Source organism: Coregonus clupeaformis, chromosome 16 (genome assembly GCF_020615455.1).
Source record: "Coregonus clupeaformis isolate EN_2021a chromosome 16, ASM2061545v1, whole genome shotgun sequence".
NCBI classification, from domain to species: Eukaryota; Metazoa; Chordata; class Actinopteri; order Salmoniformes; family Salmonidae; genus Coregonus; species Coregonus clupeaformis.
The window spans coordinates 38,638,314-38,664,691 of NC_059207.1; the positions used below are offsets into that span (position 1 = coordinate 38,638,314).

Genomic DNA, 26,378 nt, shown 5'->3' on the forward strand with positions numbered 1-26,378 from the left:
GATACGCCAAAGCTGTAGCAGTGCTCAACACAAAGCTCTTTGACCTCTGACCCAGCACTGGTCTGGGCTAACAAGAGGGCCGCCCCTCCCTGTGCCGCTAGCGCTGGCATGGTGACCTTACCTTCTGCAGAAGGTCAATCTCCTGCTGCTTTGCATTGAGTACAGCCAAGGCTTGTTCATGCTCCAACTCTAGCTGCTGCCTCCGCTCTGCAGCCTCACGCATATGCTGTCCGCAGAGGGCAGGGGGAGGGGGAGACAGAGGGAGGGTAGTGGGGGTCATAGAAAGGACTGCTGTTAGTAGAACTAAAAACCCATGACATCAGGCTACCACAAGTCTCCAGTCCTCTGTCCTCAACAAACTCCTGGCTTCTATGTTACAAATACTGAGCTTGTTGACACTTTACTGGACCTCCAAGTCTTGCACCTCACTTTAGGCAGATGTTATGTCAAAACACCAATGTGACAAATGTCAATGACCAATGTCAATTTACAGCTTGTTTCAAATTATCTAAATTAGAGAGATCCCCCAAAGCCTGGATCTTAACTTCAAAATCCATACTAGAATGAATGTTTGAACATGTTTGGACGAGAACTGGAGAAGCTTTGCTGTGCATGATCAACCAATCATCAATCAACCGTTTTCAGTTTGCTGCACCCTTTGGGTAACACAATACCTGTGTTTGATGTCTCACTACAGAAGAGCTGTCCTAAGCAATGATGTGTTTGCATGATCAATACAGGGTTTTTAGTTATATGAAAAGGGTGAGCAAACTCCAAGGCGTGCTCACTTGTCCGTGGTCATCCATAACAACAAAAGAAGCCATACAAAACAAAGGCTAAATGCAAGGCCTTCCTCAACCATCATGTCAAAGTGCCATCCAGTCATCTTATTGCTTTCATTTAAATGTGAAGAATCATAAAAATACACACACTTGCAGAGTTGATAGGGGGAAGAAAGCAAAGGACATTTTCATGCCGTCCAATATACATCTATCCCCTGGGTTATTTCATGTCATCAAGCCTGTGTGTGACATTGTCATCATGAACAGTGATACCCAACCCCAGCTCTCCCCTCTCCCACCCCTTCCACATATCCACTGAACTCATAGACGCGCCTCATCATGCACACCCACATTCCACAGTGCGCTGGACTGGTTCTAGCCAGGTGCCCATTCATACTGGACTGGTTCTAGCCAGGTGCCCATTCATACTGGACTGGTTCTAGCCAGGTGCCCATTCATTCTGGACTGGTTCTAGCCAGGTGCCCATTCATACTGGACTGGTCCTAGCCAGGTGCCCATTCATACTGGACTGGTTCTAGCCAGGTGCCCATTCGTACTGGACTGGTCCTAGCCAGGTGCCCATTCATACTGGACTGGTCCTAGCCAGGTGCCCATTCATACTGGACTGGTTCTAGCCAGGTGCCCATTCATACTGGACTGGTTCTAGCCAGGTGCCCATTCATACTGGACTGGTCCTAGCCAGGTGCCCATTCATACTGGACTGGTTCTAGCCAGGTGCCCATTCATACTGGACTGGTTCTAGCCAGGTGCCCATTCATACTGGACTGGTCCCAGCCAGCTGCCCATTCATACTGGACTGGTTCTAGCCAGGTGGCCATTCATACTGGACTGGTCCTAGCCAGCTGCCCATTCATACTGGACTGGTCCTAGCCAGCTGCCCATTCATACTGGACTGGTCCTAGCCAGCTGCCCATTCATACTGGACTGGTTCTAGCCAGGTGGCCATTCATACTGGACTGGTCCTAGCCAGGTGGCCATTCATACTGGACTGGTCCTAGCCAGGTGGCCTTTCGTGTCATAGGAAAGCAGCCCAGAGAAATAGGGAGAGCTAGCATGGCCACCGGGGTGGAGAAAAGCATTCAAAATGGGGCTACAGGGGCTGCTCCCCATACAGATGGACATGGCAGTGATACCTGATCAATCTAGCAGGGGAGAGAGGGGATGGAGGGGAAGGGGATATAATAATATAATATAATATGCCATTTAGCAGACGCTTTTATCCAAAGCGACTTACAGTCATGCGTGCATACATTTTTGTGTATGGGTGGTCCCGGGGATCGAACCCACTACCTTGGCGTTACAAGCGCCGTGCTCTACCAGTTGAGCTACAGAGGACCTACAGAGGATGGAGGGGTAGGGGTGAGGGGTAAGCGTGGGGAGGACAGACTGCTCCAAGCTTCCTAGTCTTTCACAGCTTCTGGTCAAGCTTCCTCCCACATCGGCACTGGAAGGCAACAGACAGGTCAGGGATATTAGAGAACGAGAGAGAGAGAGAGAGAGAGAGAGAGAGAGAGAGAGAGAGAGAGAGAGAGAGAGAGAGAGAGAGAGAGAGAGAGAGAGAGAGGAGAGGAAGATAGAGAGGTGGTCAGGGAAGGGTAGAGGCTGGCAGAGGGTCAGGCTCTGTAAAACAACCTGAGCTAGGGCTAGGATTCTTATTAATCACATATATACAGTAGAGATACAGTAGACATACAGTAGATATACAGTAGATATAAGATAAGGTTATCTATGTTTCCAGACTCTCACCTTTAGCACCTGCTCTAGGTTCTCCAGTTTGCCTTGGAGCTGGGTCTTCTCCCGCAGGGCTGAATCTCTCTCCTGAGTCACAGCACCGAGGGTCTCTTTGAGCTGCTCATACTCTGACTTCACCTGCACCCACAGAGCACAACACAACACAGGTAGCTGATTAAACTCAACTCCACAATGGAGTTGAGCGGCAACTAGTGTGGGCGGAAATGACGTTTTTACATAAAATTATGTTTTCATCAAAAACGACTGAATTCAGCACCCAAAGAATAGCACACAATTACACACAACATTGTCCTGACTGGCTGACTGGCTGGCTGACTGGCTGGCTGACTGGATAGCTGACTGGCTAGCTGACTGGCTGGCTGACTGACTGGCTGACTGGATAGCTGACTGGATAGCTGACTGGCTGACTGACTGGATGGCTGACTGACTGGCTGACTGACTGGATGATGATAGCTACAGTATAATAATGGTGGAGTAACAGAACAGTTTTCACTGTCATAGATGTGTATTGTAGCATGACACTGGGTCTGGGATCAACTATTGTATACACTTGTAATGCTTAGTTCTTATTCAACAAGGAAACCCGAACAGAGTTAAGTGAATTAAGTTGTATTTTGTAGTGTACTACTATAGCTACTGCTACTGTAAAATACAATTAGAAAGGGGATGGCTGCCATGTAATCACACCATTTATACTATGACTCACACAGACCGTGGTGTAGCCATCTCCTCCCCTGATAATGTGTTTTTTCTCAAACAAGGTTAGTGGTGACTAGTGAAGCCATGTATAGGTAATCTTCCTTAGTGAATACATAACTGACTAATGAGGGAGGAAGGAGGCTGTTACAACAACAACAACACAGAGAGCTACTTCAGAGTCAGTGGTCCATCTCCACACAGTGGGGGTGATCTGTATGTAGAAGGATGAAAGGCATTGTTGTGTCTCAGCTAAGTTGGCCAGATAGGACTGAACAGTATGGTGTAGTAGGGGAGCCAACTCAGACAGACGGGCCAGTGGGAGTGCAGATGGGAGGTGCCGTTACACTACCACACTCCGCCCCTTCTCACTAGTCTCGTCATCACTCTAAGAGATGATGATAGGGAACACAGAGGTGCAGGCGAGGCGAGGGAGGTCGAATATCTGCCCTCATATCTGCCTCAGTGATAACACTGACGGATGGCTGTCTTGTTTGAGAGCCTAGTGTTCTGATTAGACATTAATAACGAGCATCCCCCTCCTCAACTCCCTCCACACCCAGCAGCTACCTGACAATCAACTCCTCCAGGAAATTGCCTTAGTGTCGATACAGAAGACTTTCGATGATCGATACAGAGGACCCCTGTCTTGGTGTTATCAGCTGGGCAGGAAGGAAGGTCTGTGAGGTGTGAGAAGCTCACAGGAAGTGCTCAAATACAATCAGAGGCTCAGGGTTCTAGCCATGTTACAGATGAGGCTGGAGACACTAGCAGCTTCAGTATCAGCACTGCGCTTAAGGAAGATAAACCCATTCATTTATATAACAGGAGAGAGAGAGAGGCCAGGGCAGCTCTGGCAGTATTCCACTGTGATGCAAACAGCGCTCTGATAAGACAGGAAGTGTAAAGACAGAGAGAGCAGAACCCAAGCCCACCGCCTTTTATTACGAAAACCCCTGATCATTTAGTCCCAGTCACATGACAAAAACACCATTATAAACAGCCAGTGGAGACGTAGAGAGTGGAAATGGAGTGAACCCCTGAGACGGTGTGTGCAGAGGTTTCATTGTGTAGTCATAAATCACAGCAGCACATTGTAGCCACAGATAGAACAATGAGCCAGATATTTCGCTGGATGTATAAATCTGAAGCATCCGGTTGGCATTTCCCATCACCAGCAAATATGGTGATGAGAGGAAGCTCAGTGGCTGGCAGTGGGAGAAGATGGAGCGAGATGGATTTTGGCCGACATTCTGCAAATTTTCTCATTGATAAAACATTTGATCTCAGTATAGTTTTCTGTTCCCAAAACTAGAATGTTACGAACAGAGTGGACTAAGTTTTGTAGACTTTACCCTTCGACAAAGTTTTAAAAAATTGCGTTGTTTAGGAGTGCGAGGGCGCATTGAGTTATTGCACACGCACACTTCACAGAGTAGGCGTTCCCTAATGGAAATATATGCAGAACGCGCAAATAGGATCTCACGAGCTCATGCTGTGCTCTGCCCACATCCTTCCTTCCTTGTAAGGTTCTGTATTTATTTTCTTAGTCAACCTTGTGTTCTTGTACGTAGCCCTGTTTCTTTGTGTTCTTGAACGTAGCCCTGTCTTTCATTTTTGTTCATTGATTTCACCTGTGTTAGTTACTCACCTGGTCTCATCAGCTCCTTATTTAGTTCAGTTCTTTCTGTTTGTGCCTTGTGAGGTATTATTCATTTTGACTCTACTAAGCCTTTTCCTAGCTCGTTTGTGAGAACCAGTTATAGTCTTCAGTCCTAGTTTTGATTCACCTACCTGTTTGCCTACCTGTGTATGACCATTGCCTGCCTGTGACCACGATTCCTGCCTTCTGCGAAGCCGAAATAAACACCTGCCGCACTCTGCGTGTGAATCTACACCTTTTTCTCCCTGAGTATTCATTACACTTGTTCTGCCCGCTATGATGTATTTGCTCCCATTGGAAACAACAGGCTGTGGTGTATCTTGGGTTAGTTAAAAGTATTTTTGTATTTGTATTATTATTTAGTCTGTCTTGTGCACATTAACAGCTAAAAGCAGAATTGCAGTATACAGACAAAAAGAAAAAAGGTGATAAAAGTTAGTTGAAGAAGAAAGAAATGGAGTGAAGTCTAGTCTTGACAGGTTCAGATGGTGACTGCTCTTGGTGAAGGTCATTCTGCTGGCAGCCCAGTTGGATGGTACTAGGAGGGAACAGGTTTGATGATAATGGTGGCTAGCTGGTCCTGTTGTTGTTCGCAGTCGTCAGCTCTCTGTAGCAACTGTACAACTCCTCCACTGGCAATGTGTAGCACCAACTTGGGTGATGCTTCTTCTGCTGCCGATACAGGCACTAAAAGCTCACCAAACATCAGTCCAGTATATAAAGTAACCCTCATACTACGAGGGAGCGCTCTCTGCCATCTCCACACTGCAGTCCTCTCACTTTGGGTGGTTGAAAATAGAAGCTGGTGCTGTGCATCTCTTGAATGCAGTAGACAGTTAGCTATAGAGCTAGTTTAACAAACCAAACAAATCGATCTGCCATAAATTCTGCCACTCTGTTGGTCAAGGCAACTAAATATATTTGATACAAATTCAATGAGTTATCAAACAAAAAATATAATAATTTATAACACTTAAATCAGCTAAATATGTACAATGTTTACAGGAGCTCTCAGACTATGCTGCCATTACAGCACCATGGCAACCATCTTCGGTGTGGCTGTCTCTCCTACAGTACCTACCTGCTCATTTTGGACTGCCTTCTGGCTATTGTTGAACAAGTGGTGACTCAAGTGCTTTTTCTCCTGGAGAACATCTTGAAGCTCATTCTCCTGGAGAGAGAGGGAAGACAGAGAACAGATAGAGAACAGTGTTTAGACCTCAGAGGAGAGGAGCTTCTGATTAGGCCAGTAGAGTAGTGTAAGCTGCTGCTGTACTCAACAGAGCAGACGGTGTTGCAGCCATAGGTGCTGCGTTATTCATCCACTGGTGGTTTGCTCATCTGTCCTAGGAAGCATCCCACTAGGCACACACTGGTTGAATCAATGTTGTTTCCACGTCATTTCAATGAAATGACATAGAACCAACGTGGAATAGACATTGAATTGACATCTGTGCCCAGTGAGCTGACTAAAGGAACAACATGCCTTCATCAAAAACCAACATTTCCATATGACAGTTTACATAAAAACACAAACACCAGATCTTACTGCAATGCGTTAGATGTAGTTGGTGGGAAGAGAAACAGCTAGAAAAAAATGGCATATTCAACCAAGTAATGCTTCCACTGAAACCAAATGCAAATAAGATTTGCATTTTTATACCCACTCTACACACCCATGGCATCCTCCCCCGCCCTTCTTCCTACCAAGTGTCAGGGGGAGATTAAAAAACATCCCTTCATTGCAGAGGAGGAAAACGTAATTAGATTCAATCAACAACCATGAGGGTGCCGCAGATGCAATTTGGAGTGTCAACTGGAGAACTTCTCTCTTTTGTGATGTGCAGTTCACTTTAACTACAGCGGCAGGCAAAGCAAAGGCAGTATTGTTCTGCAAGGATCTAAGAAGCCTTCGCCGCTCATGCATGATAGATTTACTGTAAGTACAGTGTGTGTCTTTTAATGGCTATTGACAGTGCACTGTGTTGCCCAGGAATCTTCTGATGTTTTACTTATGAAGGTTAGACATGTTGGTATAGAGGACAAATGTGAACTGTGAAAACACAACATATACGGGCACAAATGCACACACTCACACACTCACACACTTACACAGCCTAACAGAGAGATATCACACCCTAGAGCCCTCAAACTCAACTCTGGATCTCAAAGCCAGTTCCACTGCGTTTTTTCATTCTTCCCCTCTAATCAGTGACTGAGTTAGACCTGGGACACCAGGTGGGTGCAATTAATCATCAGGTAGAACAGAAAACCAGCAGGCTTCAGACCTCGTAAGGTAAGAGTTGAATACCCCTGCCCTAGAACATGTCATAACACATCAGACAGAAGAAATGGCCATCTCAGTGCAGAGAGGGCACACTTTAAAGAGACATGTGACACCGCTTTGCTCTGCAGAAGTCTGGCTGTACTTCCATTCATTTCAATTCCCTCTCATCAAAAAACATTGGCGTTTCAAACTGCATCAATTCATTCGAGTCAATTCCAATCTTTCTTGTATAAGCACATGTTTGCATTGGCATTTCAATACATGTAAATCGATCCCTTCAACTAAGAGCTGATTTAGGTTGGCTTTCTGAAGGACACAGGTCCAGTTGTACATGTATATGAAGTGAGACCAACTGAAAACAAAACAGAGATGCTGCTGCATCATTAATGCTGAGTGAGGGGTCATCATAACAATAACAGGCAGTGTCTGCGCTGAATGCACAACATGCACGAGCTCCATCTCTGCCAAGCTGAGGCTAGCAACACCAGAGAGAGAGAACGGCAGAGTGAGATGTTCTAGCTACACCCAATACTCTGATTATTAATTTCACTGAATGATTTGTAATGCTTGTAGATTGTCTGAAAAATACCGTAGTGAACAGGAAAACCAGACAATAGCTAGAATACCCAGTCGTCTCATAATGTTTGGATGTAATTTGCAGAAAACATTTGAGATGACTAATAACTGTATAAAACTGTACTTCCATTCATTTCAATTCCCTCTCATCAAAAAACATTGGCGTTTCAAACTGCATCAATACATTCGAGTCAATTCCAATCTTTCTTGTATAAGCACATGTTTGCATTGGTATTTCAATACACGTAAATCGATCCCTTCCAACTCAGAGCTGATGTAGGTTGGCTTTCTGAAGGACACAGGTCCAGGTGTACATTTATTTGAAGTGAGACCAACAGAGACCAACTGAAAACAAAACAGAGATGCTGCTGCATCATTAATGCTGAGTGAGGGGTCATTATAACAATAAGAGGCACTGTACGAGATTGCCGCAGAGCTCCCCGGGACAGCCGCGCAGAAGATATATCAGCCCACAGAAAGAAGGACGAGATTGAACTTCACTCAAATTTCTAGAGCAGTGGTCGCGAACCAGTCAATCGCGATCAACTGGTGCATCTCCAAGGCATTCCTAGTCGATCTACAAACATTTCAGTAAAAAACCCAACGATAAAATCTTAGGTGCACATGATGCAGCTGCCCTGCACCGGGTAGGCGAACTGTTGCCATGTTGAACCATTTCATGTGTCTGAAGGTACAAACTCTGCCTTCCCAGCTGGCCCAGAGAGCAAATCAAGTGCACCATAGGCCTACTGATGGCCAATCGGATGGCTCAGATTACCGTGTCTGCAGTAATGTAGCAGGCATAAAAGAAAGCTAAGAACTCCTGTTTTTATGAGTGAGTTCATGTTTAAGTTCTTACTCAGTACTGTCAACACTTTGTATTCAACACTTTTTAAGCCATAAAATGCACATTCTTCCTATTTCCACTCAGCGCTACAACAAGCACTGCAGCAGTAAAAGGCGCTGCATGGTCACTCTGATGTCTGCCTTGGCTGTGCAGCATTTACGGTGATACGGCCTCTGCAGAAGTCAGGGCATTCATACTTATTGCGCTTCACAGAGCAGCGCAGAGCTGTTGTGAAGGAAGTTGTCAAGGAAGTGAGTTTATGTTTATACAGGACCTCTCGCCCTCATCTACCGTCAACCAATCATGACAATGCGGAGCTATATGGAGCCCTCCGCATTGTTACACATTTTGAGAGGCGCACGGCGATTCCGTGCAGAGCTCAAATTGGCCTCTGCGTGCCCCCTGAGCAGTGTTGCCAACTCATTTTCAGGGGAAGTTGCTAGAGGCAGGTCGATTTGTTGCTAAAAGTTGCTAAATTACGTTGTGATGGCATTGCGCGATGACGTAATTACGTAATAACGTAAAACTGCGTCATTACATAGAATACACAATAACGTTACTCAAATTGACTGGCCATCTCTCCAACAAATATGATTTGACATCTGTTAGTTTAGATTTGTTTGTTTATTATCACATATTTGTATTTGTAAAAGTAATATAAACACAACACATTTTATATGATCAGATATTTGTATTTTTAAACACAACACATTGAATTATTGAACAATTACACATTATTGAACAATTACATTTTATTTATTTTCTTATTAACTAGTAAACCTACACATTCTGAACAATTATAGTTTTAAGCAGTCTATTGGTAGTTAGTTAACATGCTACCTAACTGATCAACAATTATAGGTACAAGTTAATAACAAGGTATATATGATATCTTATTGAACAAGCAACTTAACTCAAATAATGATGTGTGCGCTAGGCATCTCTCTCCAGCTCTCTCCAGGTTGTTGTGCTGCTTGGCTGGCCTGCTGCTGCCTGTGCACGAGCTGAGCGCCTGCTGCTGACGTCACTCACAATGTACTTTTGCAGCCAGGTACGTGTGTTGTGACTGAGTGTGACAGAGAAAATCATTTTGGTGTCATTTAGAGGGAAAATGCGTGCATTTTAGCGTTTGAGTCACTTTTCAAAAGTTGCTAAAAGTTCCAAATACGTTTTTAAAAGTAGCTACATGTGTTGCTAGTTGCTGTTTGAAAAAAAAGTTGCCAGGGTAGTCTGAAAAGTTGCTAAATCTAGCAACAAAATTGCTAAATTGGCATCACTGCTCCAGAGGCTTTGCTATTGCGTCACAGCATCCATACGGCGCCTCCGACCACATTGTCGGATCAAGCATACAGTAAATAGGCTGTTATGAATGAGCAGGAAAGTGTATCTATAGGCTTGAGTTGTTGTTATTATTAGTGGCTTGGGTCTTTTTTAATATCGAGGAATATTTCACTTTCTCTGTTCATAGGAGTAACAACATGAATGTGTCCATGAGGCAGAAATAATGCAGTGCGACTGGAGTTCCGCCATCAGCTGGAAAACGTGTCCCTTTTTGGTCAGTGTCAGTGGAGGAAATGGAGAGCGGAGGGATATTGAGAGGCGGACCCTCAGTCTGCTGCTCTCTCCCTCCGCTGAGACTGGCCATCAGATGCAGGCACCATCAGCCCAGTAAAATAAAAAGCAAATTATTTAAATATTCGCTCACTCAGCTGTGCCTCACAAGTAATACAACAACGGCTGTATTACCTGTGTGATCATATAGCCTACCTCAAATATAGAAATACAATTTGCATTGACAGGGCAATTCAAGCAAAGCCAATATGTGGTGATAATGTATTGGGCCTATAGCTTACTGCACAAACATTGTTCTTTGTGTTTGTAAACAACCCCTGAAAATAATCAATGAGTGCTCAGATGTAATGAAGCCTTCATGACCACAGAAACATGCTGCATTTCACACATCAACATATCAGTTCATCTCTGAGAGAGAAATACACACACACCCGTAGGAGAAACCATATCAACAACCATGCTGCTAACAAATTCCCCTGTTTCCCGTCTGTATGCTGTATGCCAAACCATGGTGATATTACAAACCCTCACCAAGAAGATTACTAGCCTATGAGGCCAATAGCTGGATTAAGTAAAATTATCAGCCTGATACCTCACACATTTCCCTCAGTTTACTGAGCAAATGGCTATATTATTGTTTATCTCAGTTGAACTAAATGCAGTCTAGTGTTTAGACTTTTTGGTTAAGTAGTTGATAAGACAAGCTGCCTCATAGATCATGTTGTTTTAACAGCCTTCTGTACTGTGTGTGCAGAGATGAATATTGGGGTGGTGTTAGTATGGCTAATGTCCATCACCAAGGTGACTGTCCTTATGGGCTGTGACATGCTTTATTCCACATCAGTGATCAGGGCAGCAGTAAAATACACACTCTGTCCATGGGTCCTACTGGGTAGGATGAGGTGCCAGATGGCCCTGCCACTAAACACTGTCACTCACTATACTACACAGTCTACTACACACTCCAACATCAAGTGTTTTGTTTTTACTCAAATGTGTGCTATGTTAATCGCAAAATAGAGTTTAGGCAGTCTTTAACTAGTGACTGACTAGTGCACTGAAATGACCCTGGCTCTGCATCTACATTCACCTGGAGAGAAACACAGAGAGGTCAGCCAGCATAGACCAAACAGACTGACACTAATGCCTGCCCCCCCCCCCCATCCCCTCCACTCTAACATGGACTGCTTGCCTCTGGTCGTGTCTCTGTGTCTGCCCAGCTGCCTGGCTGTGTTTCTGTTTCTCTCTCAGCTCAGTCTATGAGGAGATAAGAGCAGCGCTGAAGTCTCTGTAAAGGCTAGCCTGTCTGCCATTTATGTACGTCATTTGGGGACAGTTTCTCCTTTGGGTAATTCCCGGGGACTGAGGAGGTTGACAATGGCGACAGACAGGACAGGACAGACAGGACAGACAGGGGAGCAGCGCGGTGGAGTGGAGTGCTGCTGTGCTGTGCTGTGGGGAGGGAACATGAGCAGGAGCACGCAGAGCATACAGCCTTAATGGAGTGTTTATTTGGGGCAGAGCACCACACACAAAGGAAGCCCCTCTAAAGAGGAGGGCCTTGGGGCAGCGACCAGTGAATTCTAATGGTCCAGCTGCAAACAGGCAGCACCATTTAGCTTACTGATGGAACCTTACCCTCCAGCACCCTGCAGACCTCCACAAGAAAATAATGCACACAAAGTGTTGCTTAAATCAGTCTATCTACATTATTCTGGGCTTCCTTTCTAAACAGGTTGGCATGAATAATACATCCGGCAATGACAAAACTATACATATACAATTACTATAGAATAATATGAATAACAAATACAATGACAGTACAAATGTCATGCTTAAACTAGTCTCTTGTGACAGACTTAACATAAATGTAAACAAATGTCATCAAATCGAGTAGCTAGCTAGCTAGCGCACACAACATTTGGTTCTGGGTTAAGAAATTATGCTTAAACTGATATGATGAGACATGAGCTGTAGTCAGACATGCACTCAGTTGCACGTGACAAGCAATGTAAAACAATACACTGCAATACAACACAATGAGACATAGGTGAATCTCTAGAAAATGTCCATGCGCTATATCTAGATTTCACAGCTTATTCCAAAGCACAAAAACCTACTATGTTATTACATGTGAAATATGCAGAAGGAGCGCGAGAGAGAGAGAGAGAGAGAGAGAGAGAGAGAGAGAGAGAGAGAGAGAGAGAGAGAGAGAGAGAGAGAGACAGAGTGAGTGAGAGCGAGAGAGAGAGAGAGAGAAAGAGAGAGAGAGAGAAAGAGAGAGAGAGAGAAGAGAGAGAGAGGAGAGAGAGAGAGAGAGAGAGAGAGAGAGAGAGAGAGAGAGAGAGAGAGGAGAGAGCGAGAGAGAGAGAGAGAGAGAGAAGAGAGAGAGAGAGAGAGAGAGAGAGAGAGAGAGAGAGAGAGAGAGAGAGAGAGAGAGAGAGAGAGAGAGAGAGAGAGAGAGAGAGAGAGAGAGAGAGAGAGTGTTTTGAATAGCCCCAGCAAAAGCTCCCATTATCCATCCTGATGAAATACTGTATATGTTTGAAAATGTCAAGGTAAGGGAGAAAAACTCCTCCTTAAATGTCAGAGTGGATTACTCTCTCAGCACTGGCTGCTTTCTGCCTTGTCCTTTCTTCTCTCCCTGACCCTTTGTATAGAGTCAAGGCCAGCCCAGAAGGCACACTGACATTTCTGCTACTTTATGAGAAACGTTCCTGGGGGTGCAGAGGCAGCAGAGAGGCAGAGAGAGACGCAGAGGAGAGAGGCAGAGAGAGAGGCAGAGAGCAGCACATGGGAGCAGAGGGCTTGTGTAACACATCTCAGACCTCCTTCTGTGAACAACCATGACATCTACACAGCATGAACTATACTGTATACATCAGTGCCAACATATCCAGGGCCCAAGGATACATCTTACTAGCTAAGTGTACAGTATATCTCTATAATGTATTGTAGCTTGTAGAATATATAAACTGTACAGTATATCTCTATAATGTATTGTAGCTTGTAGAATATATAAACAGTGTGGATATTGTCATCTGTGCAAAGAGCAGAATAAACACGAATGCATAAATACTGTACATCCTCGCATTATCAGAACGCAGCAGAGTTAATGTTCAATTAATTTGTTTATGCTACACATGCAAATCCAATTAATGTGAGCCTATTTTTTTCATTTCTATAATCACCTCTAGAATGCCAGGAGCTCTGTGTGTACGTGATGATATGGGGCAAAGCTCTCTCTCTCTCGCTCTCTCAGGTACAAATCAATGGGACTGAGACTCTTGGCATTTCAGCGAGTGAGAGCCAGAGGTATTTTTAGAGCACTTACCAAAGTCTGACATGTTTTAATCTGTTTCTTCAACCCCTCCTTAGAGCTTCACACTCCACCCTTTTCCTGCTGATCTGTCTCCTGAGAAGAATAAAAGACTGTAGCTGTGTGTGGCTTTTCTGTTTTGTCAGGGACAATGACTTTAATTTAGTCATGCCACAGTATGACAACAGTGTCCTGAGAGAAAACAGTCTGACAGTGAGACTAGTCAGTGGAGGACAGAGCCTTTCATTTCTTCAGTGCTGTCTCAGAGTGTGTGAGCGTATGTGTGTGTGTGCATGTGAGAGGGGGGCAAGAGAGATAGAGGGAGGGAGAAAGAGTCCATTCAACTCCTTTCTTCTTCATCCACGTGCCATCATAAAGGTGTCAACCACCTGCCTCTCAAGTCTGTGTGTGATGAGGTGGTGTTGAAGAAGGAGCAGGAGGGTAAATCACAGAATAACAGGCTTTAATCCGCAAAATACAGGTTTACGCAGAAATGCGTCAAACACACTCCAGGGCACAAAACAGGCGCAATGGAAAATACAAGGCACACGGGAAAATACTCCCGTCGATACACAATACACAAGCTCCACCGAGCTTCACAAACCTCCACAATAAACAATCACCCACACAGACAAGGAAACAGAGGGAACATTTATACCATGACTAATGAGGGAATAAGGACCAGGTGTGTGTGATTGAAGACAAGACAAATGGAGTGATGATAAATGGATCGGCAGTAGCTAGTAAGCCGGTGACGCCGAAGGCCGAAACCTGCCCGAACAAGGAGGGGATGCAGACTCGGCGGAAGTCGTGACACTGTGAGACTCAACCTTCACACCAAATGTCCAACATAAGCAAGGAAAAACATGAAATAGCTTGGCCCTCCACAGAGAAGGCTGGGTTATAATACCATGCACTCTGCAGAGTCCCTCCTATGAAATGCAGTGAGATACAAGTTCAGACAAAGCCTCCATTCCCAGCAGCCCCTCTGCCACCAGGCCAGGCAGCATCCACATGATAGCTGCTGATACTCCTTCCCCACATGAGGTGTGTTTCCCAGTCAAGCACCTGGGGTATTCAATGCTGGTTTTCACACCACCCATCTATCGATCAGCTGTATAATTGAGTTGTCAATTGAACACAAAGTCTTCCGGAGAATAACAATATGTAGTTAAAGAAAACAGGTGGCGTGAATGTTAGCCTCCCATAAGTGGTCCCAGGATTCACAGTGGGAAAAGATGCTGCAATTTTGCATACAGTGCCTTTGGAAAGTATTCAGACCCCTTGACTTTGTCCACATTTTGTTACGTTACAGCCTTATTCTAAAATGGATTAAATAAATGTTTTCCCTCATCAATCTACACATAATACCCGATAATGACGAAGCGAAAATAGGTTTTTAGACATTTAAAAAAACCAGAAATACCTTATTTACATAAGTATTTAGACCCTTTGCTATGAGACTCGAAATTGAGCTCAGGTGCATCCTGTTTCCATTGATCATCCTTGAGATGTTTCTACAACTTGATTGGAGTCCACCTGTGGTAAATTCAATTGATTGGACATGATTTGGAAAGGTACACACCTGTCTATATAAGGTCCCACAGTTGACAGTGCATGTCAGAGCAAAAACCAAGCCATGAGGTCGAAGGAATTGTCCGTAGAGCTCCGAGACAGGATTGTGTCGAGGCACAGATCTGGGGAAGGGTACCAAAAAATGTCTGCAGCATTGAAGGTCCCCAAGAACACAGTGGCCTCCATCATTCTTAAATGGAAGAAGTTTGGAACCACCGAGACTCTTTCTAGAACTGGCTGCCCGGCCAAACTGAGCAATCAGGGAGGTGACCAAGAACCCGATGGTCACTCTGACAGAGCTCCAGAGTCCTCTGTGGAGATGGGAGAACCTTAGAGAAGGACAACCATCTCTGCAGCACTCCACCAATCAGGCCAGACGGAAGCCACTCCTCAGTAAAAGGCACATGACAGCCCACTTGGAGTTTGCCAAAAGGCACATAAATGACTCTCAGACCATGAGAAACAAGATTCTCTGGTCTGATGAAACCAAGATTGAACTCTTTGGCCTGAATGCCAAGCATCACGTCTGGAGGAAACCTGGCACCATCCCTACAGTGAAGCATGGTGGTGGCAGCATCATGATGGGGGGATGTTTTTCAGCGGCAGGGACTGGGAGACTAGTCAGGATCGGGGGATGAACGGAGCAAAATACAGTGAGATCCTTGATGAAAACCTGCTCCAAAGTGCTCAGGACCTCAGACTGGGGCGAAGGTTCACCTTCCAACAGGACAACAACCCTAAGCACACAGCCAAGACAACGCAGGAGTGGCTTCGGGACAGGTCTCTGAATGTCCTTGAGTGGCCCAGCCAGAGCCTGGACTTGAACCCGATCTAATATCTCTGAAGAGACCTGAAAATAGCAATGCAGCGACGCTCCCCATCCAACCTGACAGAGCTTGAGAGGATCTGCAGAGAAAAAAGGGAGAAACTCCCCAAATACAGGTGTGCCAAGCTTGTAGCGTCATAACCAAGAAGACTCGAGGCTGTAATTGCTGCTAAAGGTGCTTCAACAAAGTACTGAGTAAAGTGTCTGAATACTTATGTAAAGGTGATATTTCAGTTTTGTATTTTTTTGCAAGAATTTCTAAAAACCTGTTTTTACTTTGTCATTATGGGGTATGTGTGTAGATTGATGAGGGGAAAAAAAACAATTTAATCCATTTTAGAATAAGGCTGTAACGTAACAAAATGTGGGAAAAGTCAAGGGGTCTGAATACTTTCCAAATGCACTGTACATATGTGTGCCATTTAGAGGGTGAATGGGCAAGACAAATTATTTAAGTGCTTTTGAATAGGGTATGGTAGTAGGTGCCAGGCAGAAGCAATGGATGAATTCTCAGGTGGACTGCCTGGTACAATATAAATGTTTTATATCAGCATTTACCTTTTACTGGGTTCAGGTATCACCTCAAAATAAGTCCCCATCAAACAATTAAGGGCACCTTGAAAGCCCTAGTGTTGTTATTTCTAGCTGCAATGTTAATACATTCCAATGTATCAACACATTTGACAGGCTTGAACACATCAAAACCCATGTCCTAACTGTGAACAGCAACTGGCCTATGTCAATATTGTTTCCTTCTAGTCTTCAGTAGATTGAGCTCCAGCTAACTGATTGCTGTGAAGTGTTAATGAGGAATGTGCTTTCTACTGTAGGCATGCTGGGAGTGAAAGGGTGCAGAGGAAGTGCAGCTGGATATTCTAAGATTAGTGTGTAGAACTCAAAGGGATTTTAACTGTGTCAATATGTTCCACTACTGTACACTCCCTGGTGGAATGGAGCTAGATCCCTAGACAGGACTACAATAACCATTAGTATAGCCACCAGAAGACCACAGCACATAATGCATATGAAAACACATTCCTTTGCACATCATCCATTTCAACCTGGGATTTTCCCTATATTTCATAAAAATACATATACTGTCACTTTGTAATAGAAAGTTACTTGTTTAATCTACCTGGTTTGTCTGAATGTTTTTTATGTTTTATTATTGAAAATAAAGTGATTTTTATGCAATAGGATTCTATGTTGGTTGTGCTTTTGAGTTGGCACAGGGGTTCTCTAGCAATATGTCTGAGGCAGAAGGAGAGCGGACGGAAGGGGAGGGACCCACTTTGACCCATTGTTAATTCCGTCAACAAATATTGTGACTAAAATATTTGTCTCAAACACCTATTTTTCAGTGGCAATTGATGAGACTATAACTGACTAAATATACCCAGAAAAAACTATAAATAAACAAAATAATTTTTTATTTCAGTTGACTTAAACTAGACGAGACAAGATTATCTCTGTGACTAAAATCAGACTACTAAGTGGACTGGACAAGAGTTTTTGGAGAGGTTGAGAGATTTTCAGTGATAAGCCAATTAGTATTAGCAGCACAGATGCACAGCGCAGTTCTGTGTAGCAGTGGGAAGGACGCACCACACCCGGCACACATCAGCTGCCTCATCAAGGCAAAGGGGGGCTATTTGAAGAATCTCAAATATAAAATATATTTGTATTTGTTTAACACTTTTTTGGTTACTACATGATTCCATATGTGTTATTTCATAGTTTTGATGTCTTCACTATTATTCTACAATGTAAAAAATAGTAAAAATAAAGAAAAACCCTTGAATGAGTAGGTGTCCAAACTTTTGACTGGTAGTGTATGTAAATTAGATTTCTGTTTGTCATTTTCAATACATTTGCAAAAATGTCTAAAAACATGTTTTTACTTTGTCATTATGGGGTAATCCATTTAGAATTCAGGCTGTAACACAACAAAATGTGGAATAAGTCAAGGGGTATGAATACTTTCTGAAGGCACTGTAGCTTAATGAGGCAATACAAATGTGATGTGACTAAAATGAAACGGCATTTAGTTGACTAAAATGGCCCACTGTTTTCGTCATTTTGACAATAATTTGACTAAATCATTATTAAAATGACAAAAATGTGACTTTATAATTTCCAAAAAAGAGTGCCAAAATGAACACTGCTTTGACCCATACATGCTCTTTGACCTTGTGTTGCTTACCCCAGGCAACTGACAGTTGCTATGACTGCATCCTTAACCACCCCTATCCATCACAACCAGTCTACCAAGTTTAATTATGCGTGTGTGCATGCATGCATGCATGCGTGTGTGTGTGCGCGTGTGTCTGTGTGTGCGTGCTGTATGTGGTTATGAGTAGAGAGGGTTACATTCTTTCATTTCTGTAATCACCATCTACATTATTAACTATGAGTGAATCACACACGCTCACCACAATCAGCTCCGTCTCTCTCTGTGTCCCTGGGGTGCCACTATAATGTGTACAGTTTTTATAACCAGACGGCTTGACATCGGGCTAAGTGCTAGGAATATTTCACACACACGCACGCACACACACAGACACACACACAGACAAATACACACACACACACACGCAGCTCTCAGGCTGCTCGGGCTCCTTTGTTTGGAACACACCAGCCAATGTTCAATTAAAAATCCCTCCAATAAAAGATTCAAATGGCTGCCGTTGTGAGTAATGAGCTCCAAGATAAAGTGTATAGGCGTTTACTGCACATTAAATGAAGACAGATGAGGGAGACAAACCCCCTTAAGCTGGATCTATTGTTTGGGCCACAATGACATTAATATAAATACATACACAACAGAGGATAAACAGTAGAGTGAAATATTTCCTCTATGTACGCCCACATGTACTACAGTTTTTTACAATCACTTTGGCACTAATTTCAGAACCTTGACGTAATTTTTCAAAACTCTAGACACAAAACTCACAACCAATGATCAAAATGCAAATTTTTCAAAACTCTAACACTTTTTTCAATTGCTTGGATACAATACACATAAAACTAAGATCATTTGTTCATTTAACAAAAATCACCTGTTCAATATGACACAACTTAACATCAAAGTACTACTATTTCAAAAGGCAATTCACACATTACATTTCAGATGAGTGTCTATTAATTTCATTACAATTATCCAACTATCAATTGATACAACTGCTCAAAATGATAAGTAACTGTTGCATTACTCTTAATGCATAGTTGTATGGAAACAGACAAACAATATTCCATGTTTAGATCATGAAAGTTTAAAGATAACGAGATTCATTGTCACCAGTTAGCGTGGAGCATGAACCAATTAGACTACATTATCTATGGATGTAATATTTCATCATCATTCTTTATCAGACAGCGTTTATTTTGTCCCATGTACCACCTTTTCAGACTATTTACAGTATTGACAGTACTGCACTGTATGGATGCAGGCCCTTGTAATTGCTTGTCCAATTCTGCCAACTCGTTACTGATGATTGAGTTCACATTGTGGAACGAGTATATAAAGAATTGATTGGGATCCACTTGCAACAACATAGCGATACGTACTGTAACATGGAGCCGGCAGGCGATCCAGGTCACAATAGAGGTCAAGCAGTGGTGGGAGGAAGACGAGGAAGACGTGTTGGTCAAAGGAATGGCAGAGGACAAGCACCCCTTCTGAGAGGTGGTCGTGGGCTTCGTTTGATGTGGGGAAACGTGGTAGAGGACAAGGCCACGGACCAAGACAGCGGCAGCAACAGCAAAGAGTGTCCAACGAAATCCGAGCAATAGTTGTAGACCATGTCATAAATCATGGCATGACAATGACTGAGGCGGCTACAATGATACAACCAAACCTCAGAAGGTCAACCGTGGCCTCAATAATCAGACCTTTCCGCAATGAGGCCCGGTAAGTCCTCAGCATGCACTAAACATTATGCTACTCTCAATTGTCAAATGACTGCATACCAATGTGTATCACAGAGTAGGTGATGTGACCAAGTGTCTTCTTACTGTAGAATTGAGACTAGGCCAAATAGGGGAGACAGATGCAAAATTCTGACTGACCAACAAGAGCAGGCTGTGGTCGATTTGGTTCGGGCCAGAAATGATATTCGCCTTACAGAAATTTGGCAGCATATCTTGGACAATGAAGACATGTTTAACAATGTGGAATCCATAAATTTGCCGACTATTGCACGCATGCTGAAAAGGCACCAGGTGTCTTTAAAACAACTATCCCGTGTGCCTTTTGAAAGAAATGCAGACAGTGAAGCAAATGAGGACTGAGTATGTTCAGGTATGTTCAGTTTCAAGATGGCTGTTGTAATAAAATTCCCTAATAATTCTACATTGTACAGTAATCAGTAAATCTCTTTCCAAAATGTATTTGTAGAGGGTGATGGAGCTGGATGCTGATTTACCACCCTGTATTTACCCCCATACTCTCCTTTCCTTAACCCGATTGAGGAATTTTTCTCCACATGGAGATGGAAGGTTTATGATAGGCGCCCTCATGAACAAGTCACTCTTCTCCAGGCCATGGATGACGCATGCAATTGTCACGCTCTGGCTCCGGGACTTTGTATGTTGAGCCAGGGTGTGTTCGTTTTGTTGTGTTTTGGTTGGTTGTCTTTGGGTGTGTTGTCTTGGTTGTTCGTGTGACTCCCAATCAGTGGTAACGAGTGTCAGCTGTCGGCTCGTTATCTCTGATTGGGAGCCATATTTAAACTGTGTGTTTTCACCTTGGGGTTGTGGGTTTTTGTTCCATGTTCTGTCAGTGTCACAGAGGACTTCACGTATCGTCATTTGTTTTGTTGTTTCGTGGTTGCTTTAATTGAATAAAGTCAACATGTTCGCTCAACACGCTGCGCCTTGGTCCGTTTCCTTAGACGGTCGTGACAGAAAAACCCACCGTACCAGGACCAAGCAGCGTGTCCAGGAGCCAAGGGTATGGACATGGGAGGTGATTTTGGACGATAAAGGGTCCTGGACTTGGGAAGAAATCCTGGCCGGGATGGATCGCCGGCCATGGAGTGAGGCAGTGGAGAGGCGACGGAGAGAGGAGCAACGTCGTCAGCAGGGCCATCGTCGGAAGGACGAGAGGCAACCCCAAAAAGTTTTTTGGGGGGGGCACATGGCTTGGGCGGCTGGGCAGCAGGAGGCTGCCACAGGGAGACGTGGAGAGAAGGCTACCGGATTACGGGAGCCATTGGCGAGTAGAGGGAGGGAAGTTGTTGTGGCACGGCGTGAGAGACTGAGGTGTGTTACCAGTCCGGTCCGGCCCGTTCCTGATCCCCGGTTAAGGCCAGTGGTGTGTGTTCCCAGTACGGACCGGCCTGTTCCTACTCCACGCACCAAGCCCACGGTGTGCGTCGCCAGTCCAGCCCGGCCGGTTCCTGCTCCACGTACTAAGCCTACGGTGTACGTCGCCAGCCCAGCCCGGCCTGTTCCTGCTTCTCGCATCAAGCCTACGGTGTGCGTCGCCAGCCCAGCCCGGCCTGTTCCTGCTCCACGCACCAAGTCTACGGTGTGCGTCGACAGCCCTGCCCGGCCTGTTCCTGCTCTACGCACCAAGTCTACGGTGTGCGTCGACAGCCCTGCCCGGCCTGTTCCTGCTCTACGCACCAAGTCTACGGTGTGCGTTGACAGCCCTGCCCGGCCTGTTCCTGCTCTACGCATCAAGTCTACGGTGTGCGTCGACAGCCCTGCCCGGCCTGTTCCTGCTCTACGCACCAAGTCTACGGTGTGCGTCGACAGCCCTGCCCGGCCTGTTCCTGCTCTACGCATCAAGTCTACGGTGTGCGTCGACAGCCCTGCCCGGCCTGTTCCTGCTCTACGCACCAAGTCTACGGTGTGCGTCGACAGCCCTGCCCGGCCTGTTCCTGCTCTACGCATCAAGTCTACGGTGTGTGTCGACAGCCCTGCCCGGCCTGTTCCTGCTCTACGCACCAAGTCTACGGTGTGCGTCGACAGCCCTGCCCGGCCTGTTCCTGCTCCTCGCACCAAACCTACGGTGCGCGTCGCCAGCCCGGTCCGGCCTGTTCCTGCCACCCGCACCAAGTCTACGGTGCGCGTCGCCAGCCCGACCCGGCCTGTTCCTGCCACTCGCACCAAGCCAAGGGTGCGAGTCGTCAGCCTGGTCCAGCCCGTTCCTGCTACTCGCACCAAGCCAGGGGTACGAGTGCGTCGGCCTGGTCCAGCCCGTTCCTGCTACTCGCACCAAGCCAAGGGGTGCGAGTCGTCAGCCTGGTTCAGCTCGTCCCTGCTACTCGCACCAAGCCAAGGGTGCGAGCCGTCAGCCTGATCCAGCCCATTCCTGCTACTCGCACCAAGCCAGGGATGCGAGTCGTCAGCCTGGTGAGGCCCGTTCCGGCTCCACGCATCAAGCCTAGGGTGCGTATCGTCAGCCAGGTCCGGTCCGTTTCTGCCTCACGCGCCAAGCCGGGTACGCGTCGTCAGTCCAGATCCTACCAGCTGGGTCGGATCGGACCGGGGGCGCCACGGGGGATTGAGGAAGGGTGGTGGTCAAGCCCGAGCCGGAGCCGCCTCCGAGGAGCAACACCCACCCAGCCCTCCCCTGTTTGGGGGTTTTTGAGGCGCGGTCGCAGTCCGCGCCTTTAGGGGGGGGTACTGTCACGCTCTGGCTCCGGGACTTTGTATGTTGAGCCAGGGTGTGTTCGTTTTGTTGTGTTTTGGTTGGTTGTCTTTGGGTGTGTTGTCTTGGTTGTTCGTGTGACTCCCAATCAGTGGTAACGAGTGTCAGCTGTCGGCTCGTTATCTCTGATTGGGAGCCATATTTAAACTGTGTGTTTTCACCTTGGGGTTGTGGGTTTTTGTTCCATGTTCTGTCAGTGTCACAGAGGACTTCACGTATCGTCATTTGTTTTGTTGTTTCGTGGTTGCTTTAATTGAATAAAGTCAACATGTTCGCTCAACACGCTGCGCCTTGGTCCGTTTCCTTAGACGATCGTGACAGCAATGACATCACGGCAGACCAGTGTCAGGCCTGGATTCGCCATGCCCGAAGGTTTTTTCCAAGATGTTTGGCTAATGAAAACATCCATTGTGATGTAGATGAGAACCTGTGGCCAAATCCACAAGACAGAGTGGATGAAAATGTAGAAGTATAGTAATCACTCCTATGTTTTGCTTTTTACAGTACAAGCAAGCAAGTTGAGGAACACTGCATTTTGTTTTACAGTACTGTATTGTTTTTCATCAATATATTTCAGATTTTGTTCAATGATTCCACTGTGTCTGTAGTATTCTCTCTACTACTGCAGTACTTTTACAGGGATGTATTTACATGTAGTACATAATGAAACATGTATCACATATTTTGTACTACAATATTTAATGATTGTACGAACAATGACACAGTGAAACTATCGGTTGCTTGTGTGTGGGTGATCTAAATTAACATTTCATTGGTATTTCACAATAAATTAGTTTTTTGAACCAATGATTGTGCAAGTGCAATATTTCTTTAAAGATATGAATGCACAATGCAATGTTTTGAACATTGGACAGCCTGTGTTACAAGTGATTACCATTTTGTGTCTAGAGTTTGTGATGTCACGAGAGGCTGTGTCCTGGAGGGACGTTACATCCCCCTGAGGTGGCTGCAAACCCAGACAGCTATGGCTCCATCTGCTGGTATGGTCGGGAACTCCACCCCTCTATGGCCAATCTTCCCACGCAGCTGAAACAAATGAGGAGCTGATGAGCTGAAGGTTTGGGAAGGGAAGAGACACAGTCTCCAACCTGGGCTCTCTGGAGGACAAGAGTGCTGCACGTCCACTTCCATGAGGAATATAAGGATTTGGAGATACTTACCTTTGGGAAATACTCACCTTTGGATATATGCACCTGTGGAAATACGTGAGAGACATTTGGAAGGAATTTTTGCTGGGTTGGCCACTAGCTGCAACGTGGACTACAGTAAGGCTGGGGAAAAGTTATCTGAGCGAGTGAGAATTATGACTTTGGATGTGGAAGAGACATCCCTGAACTGTTAACCCTTAAAGAGCCACAAGAGAACAGAATTTTGTTATATTTTCGTTAATTTCCCAAGACCTATAATAAAATCCTTGTTTTGTTTGAACCTTGTCTCCTTGCACTACTTGAGCAATCCCGCTGAAAGCTGTGTAGCCTCTCGTGACGTCACAGATGGTGGAGAATACAGGCACGCTCAAGCGTTAATAGTGCATGTCAGAGGAGGATACCGAAGGTTTGATCACCCAGTTTTCCAAGTTGGCCGTAGGCTCCCCGCCCGACTGAAATGGAGGACATATTGAAAGCCCTTGTTGCTGGCCAGCAAGCCCAGATGCAAGCAAACGTGGCTCTCTTGGAGGAGCAAAAGAAAGCCAACCTTCTGAAGGCAGAGGAATTGCAGTTGCAGAGACAGAGGGTGGTCCAAAATACCCGCCCAATAAAGGCAAGTGACTTTATATCTAAGATGGGAGCTACCGATGACATTGAGGCATACCTGCATGCATTTGAGGCCACGGCCACTAGGGAAGCCTGGCCCAAGCAACAGTGGGTTGGTCTGTTAGCCCCCCTTTCTAACCGGGGAATCGCTGAATGCTGTCCGGGACCTGGGCCCTGACCAGGTTACTGACTATGATGCCCTGAAGTCTGAGATCCTCAGCAGATATGGACTCACAAAGTTTGGTATGGCCCAGCGCTTTCACAGCTGGACCTTCCAACCAGACCAACCTCCTCGGGCGCAGATGCATGAACTTGTCCGAATCGCAAGGAAATGGCTGGATCCGCAGAGGAATACAGCAGCGGCGGTGGTGGAGGCCGTTGTGGTGGATCGTTACCTACGCGCCCTGCCTTATGAGGCAAAACGGTTCATCAGTCAACAGGCCTTGACCACGGCTGATCTGACCGTGGAAGCTGTGGAAAAGTACCAGGCCACAGCGGAGAGGCTGAATGCTTCCCGAAAAGACCCCAGGAGTGCGGCCCCACCACAAATGGGAAGAACCCGTCCAAAGGACCCCAAGGTCTCGAACCCAGCCACGTCAGGACTTATCCCGGCTCCAGGGGGAGCCAGAAACCAGGCGGGTCCAAGAAGAGTACACCAGGAGGGGGAAACTCGACAGTGTTACCGGTGTGGGGGAGATGGGACATATCTCCTGGCAGTGTGGGAAACCAGCCGAGGAACCTATGCCCACTGCGGAGTCCTCCAGCTCAGCACCCACACACCGTTTTGCCTCGCTCTTGGGAGTCGTAGATGGCGGCCCAGATCGACCCCCCACCTGCCCGGTAACTGTGAATCACCATGATGTGGAGGCCTTACTGGATTCTGGTAGCCGGGCCACCCTGGTGCGTAAGGATTTGGTGGGCCCAACGTGTCTGACCCCCGGGGAAAGTCCTCCCAGTTTCCTGTGTCCATGGGGACACCAGAGAATACCCCATTACTGAACTTACAATGACCAGCACACGGGGAACCATACACACGACGGCGGGGGTGGTTGATTCCCTCCCCGTCCCTGTCCTAATTGGACGAGACTGCCCAGCCTTTACCCACTCTGGAGAGAGTCTCAGGAGAGGATAACCCGAGTACCTCGGAAACGGAGAGGCAAGACTCATCCTGGGAAGGCTCCGGTGCAATCCTCCGAGTTACTCACTCCCGCCCGGGCTCTGAGAGGGATGGCAGGTGCCCAGACCGACACAGAGACGGAGCTACAGAATCTGGACAAAGAACTGTCTGGTCTGAAGGGGACCGCTGAGAGGTATCGTTTGTTAAAGCAACAGTTAGACATGAAGACAGAAGAGTTAGATATCCTCCAGGCTAAACTCCAACAGAGCTCCTTCCCTAAGCAACAGGAGGAGCTGGAGAGGCTGCGCAGGACCATCGAGGAGTGTGAGGAGACCCTGCGCAGTAGTAAGGAGGTCCAGAAGAAGGCAGAGGAGAAGTACAAGGTGTTGGAGAACAAGATGAAGAATGCGGAGGCAGAGAGAGAGAAGGAACTGAAAGCTGCTCAACAGAAGCTAAACTCTGCTAAAACCAAGGCTGATGCGTTCAGTAAGAAACTCAAGGAGAGACAACAGGAGGCTGAGTCCCTGGTCCTAGAGTTGGAGGAGTTGAAGAGAGAGCAGTCTGGCAAGCACCACGGCAATGCGGACGCCCTCTCCCGGCGTGATGCCTTCTTCGCTGCCTTTACCCCGACGAGGACGTCGGTCCCGAGGAGGGGGATGTGTGATGTCACGAGAGGCTGTGTCCTGGAGGGACGTTACATCCCCCTGAGGTGGCTGCAAACCCAGACAGCTATGGCTCCATCTGCTGGTATGGTCGGGAACTCCACCCCTCTATGGCCAATCTTCCCACGCAGCTGAAACAAATGAGGAGCTGATGAGCTGAAGGTTTGGGAAGGGAAGAGACACAGTCTCCAACCTGGGCTCTCTGGAGGACAAGAGTGCTGCACGTCCACTTCCATGAGGAATATAAGGA

The 26,378-nt window shown here is 46.1% G+C and overlaps 1 protein-coding gene across 1 annotated transcript in view; it reads right to left on the reverse strand.

Moving 5' to 3' along the window:
• Positions 1-26,378, reverse strand: part of LOC121584778 (RIMS-binding protein 2-like) — a 133,845-nt gene that overhangs the window by 46,301 nt on the left and 61,166 nt on the right. Inside the window, exons 3-5 of the mRNA XM_041900889.2 lie at positions 5,996-6,085; positions 2,550-2,672; positions 122-226 (exon numbers count right to left, since the gene is read on the reverse strand). Coding sequence (XP_041756823.2) covers positions 122-223 — 102 coding nt within the window. The 5' untranslated portion in view covers positions 224-226; positions 2,550-2,672; positions 5,996-6,085. The remainder of the gene's footprint in view (positions 1-121; positions 227-2,549; positions 2,673-5,995; positions 6,086-26,378) is intronic.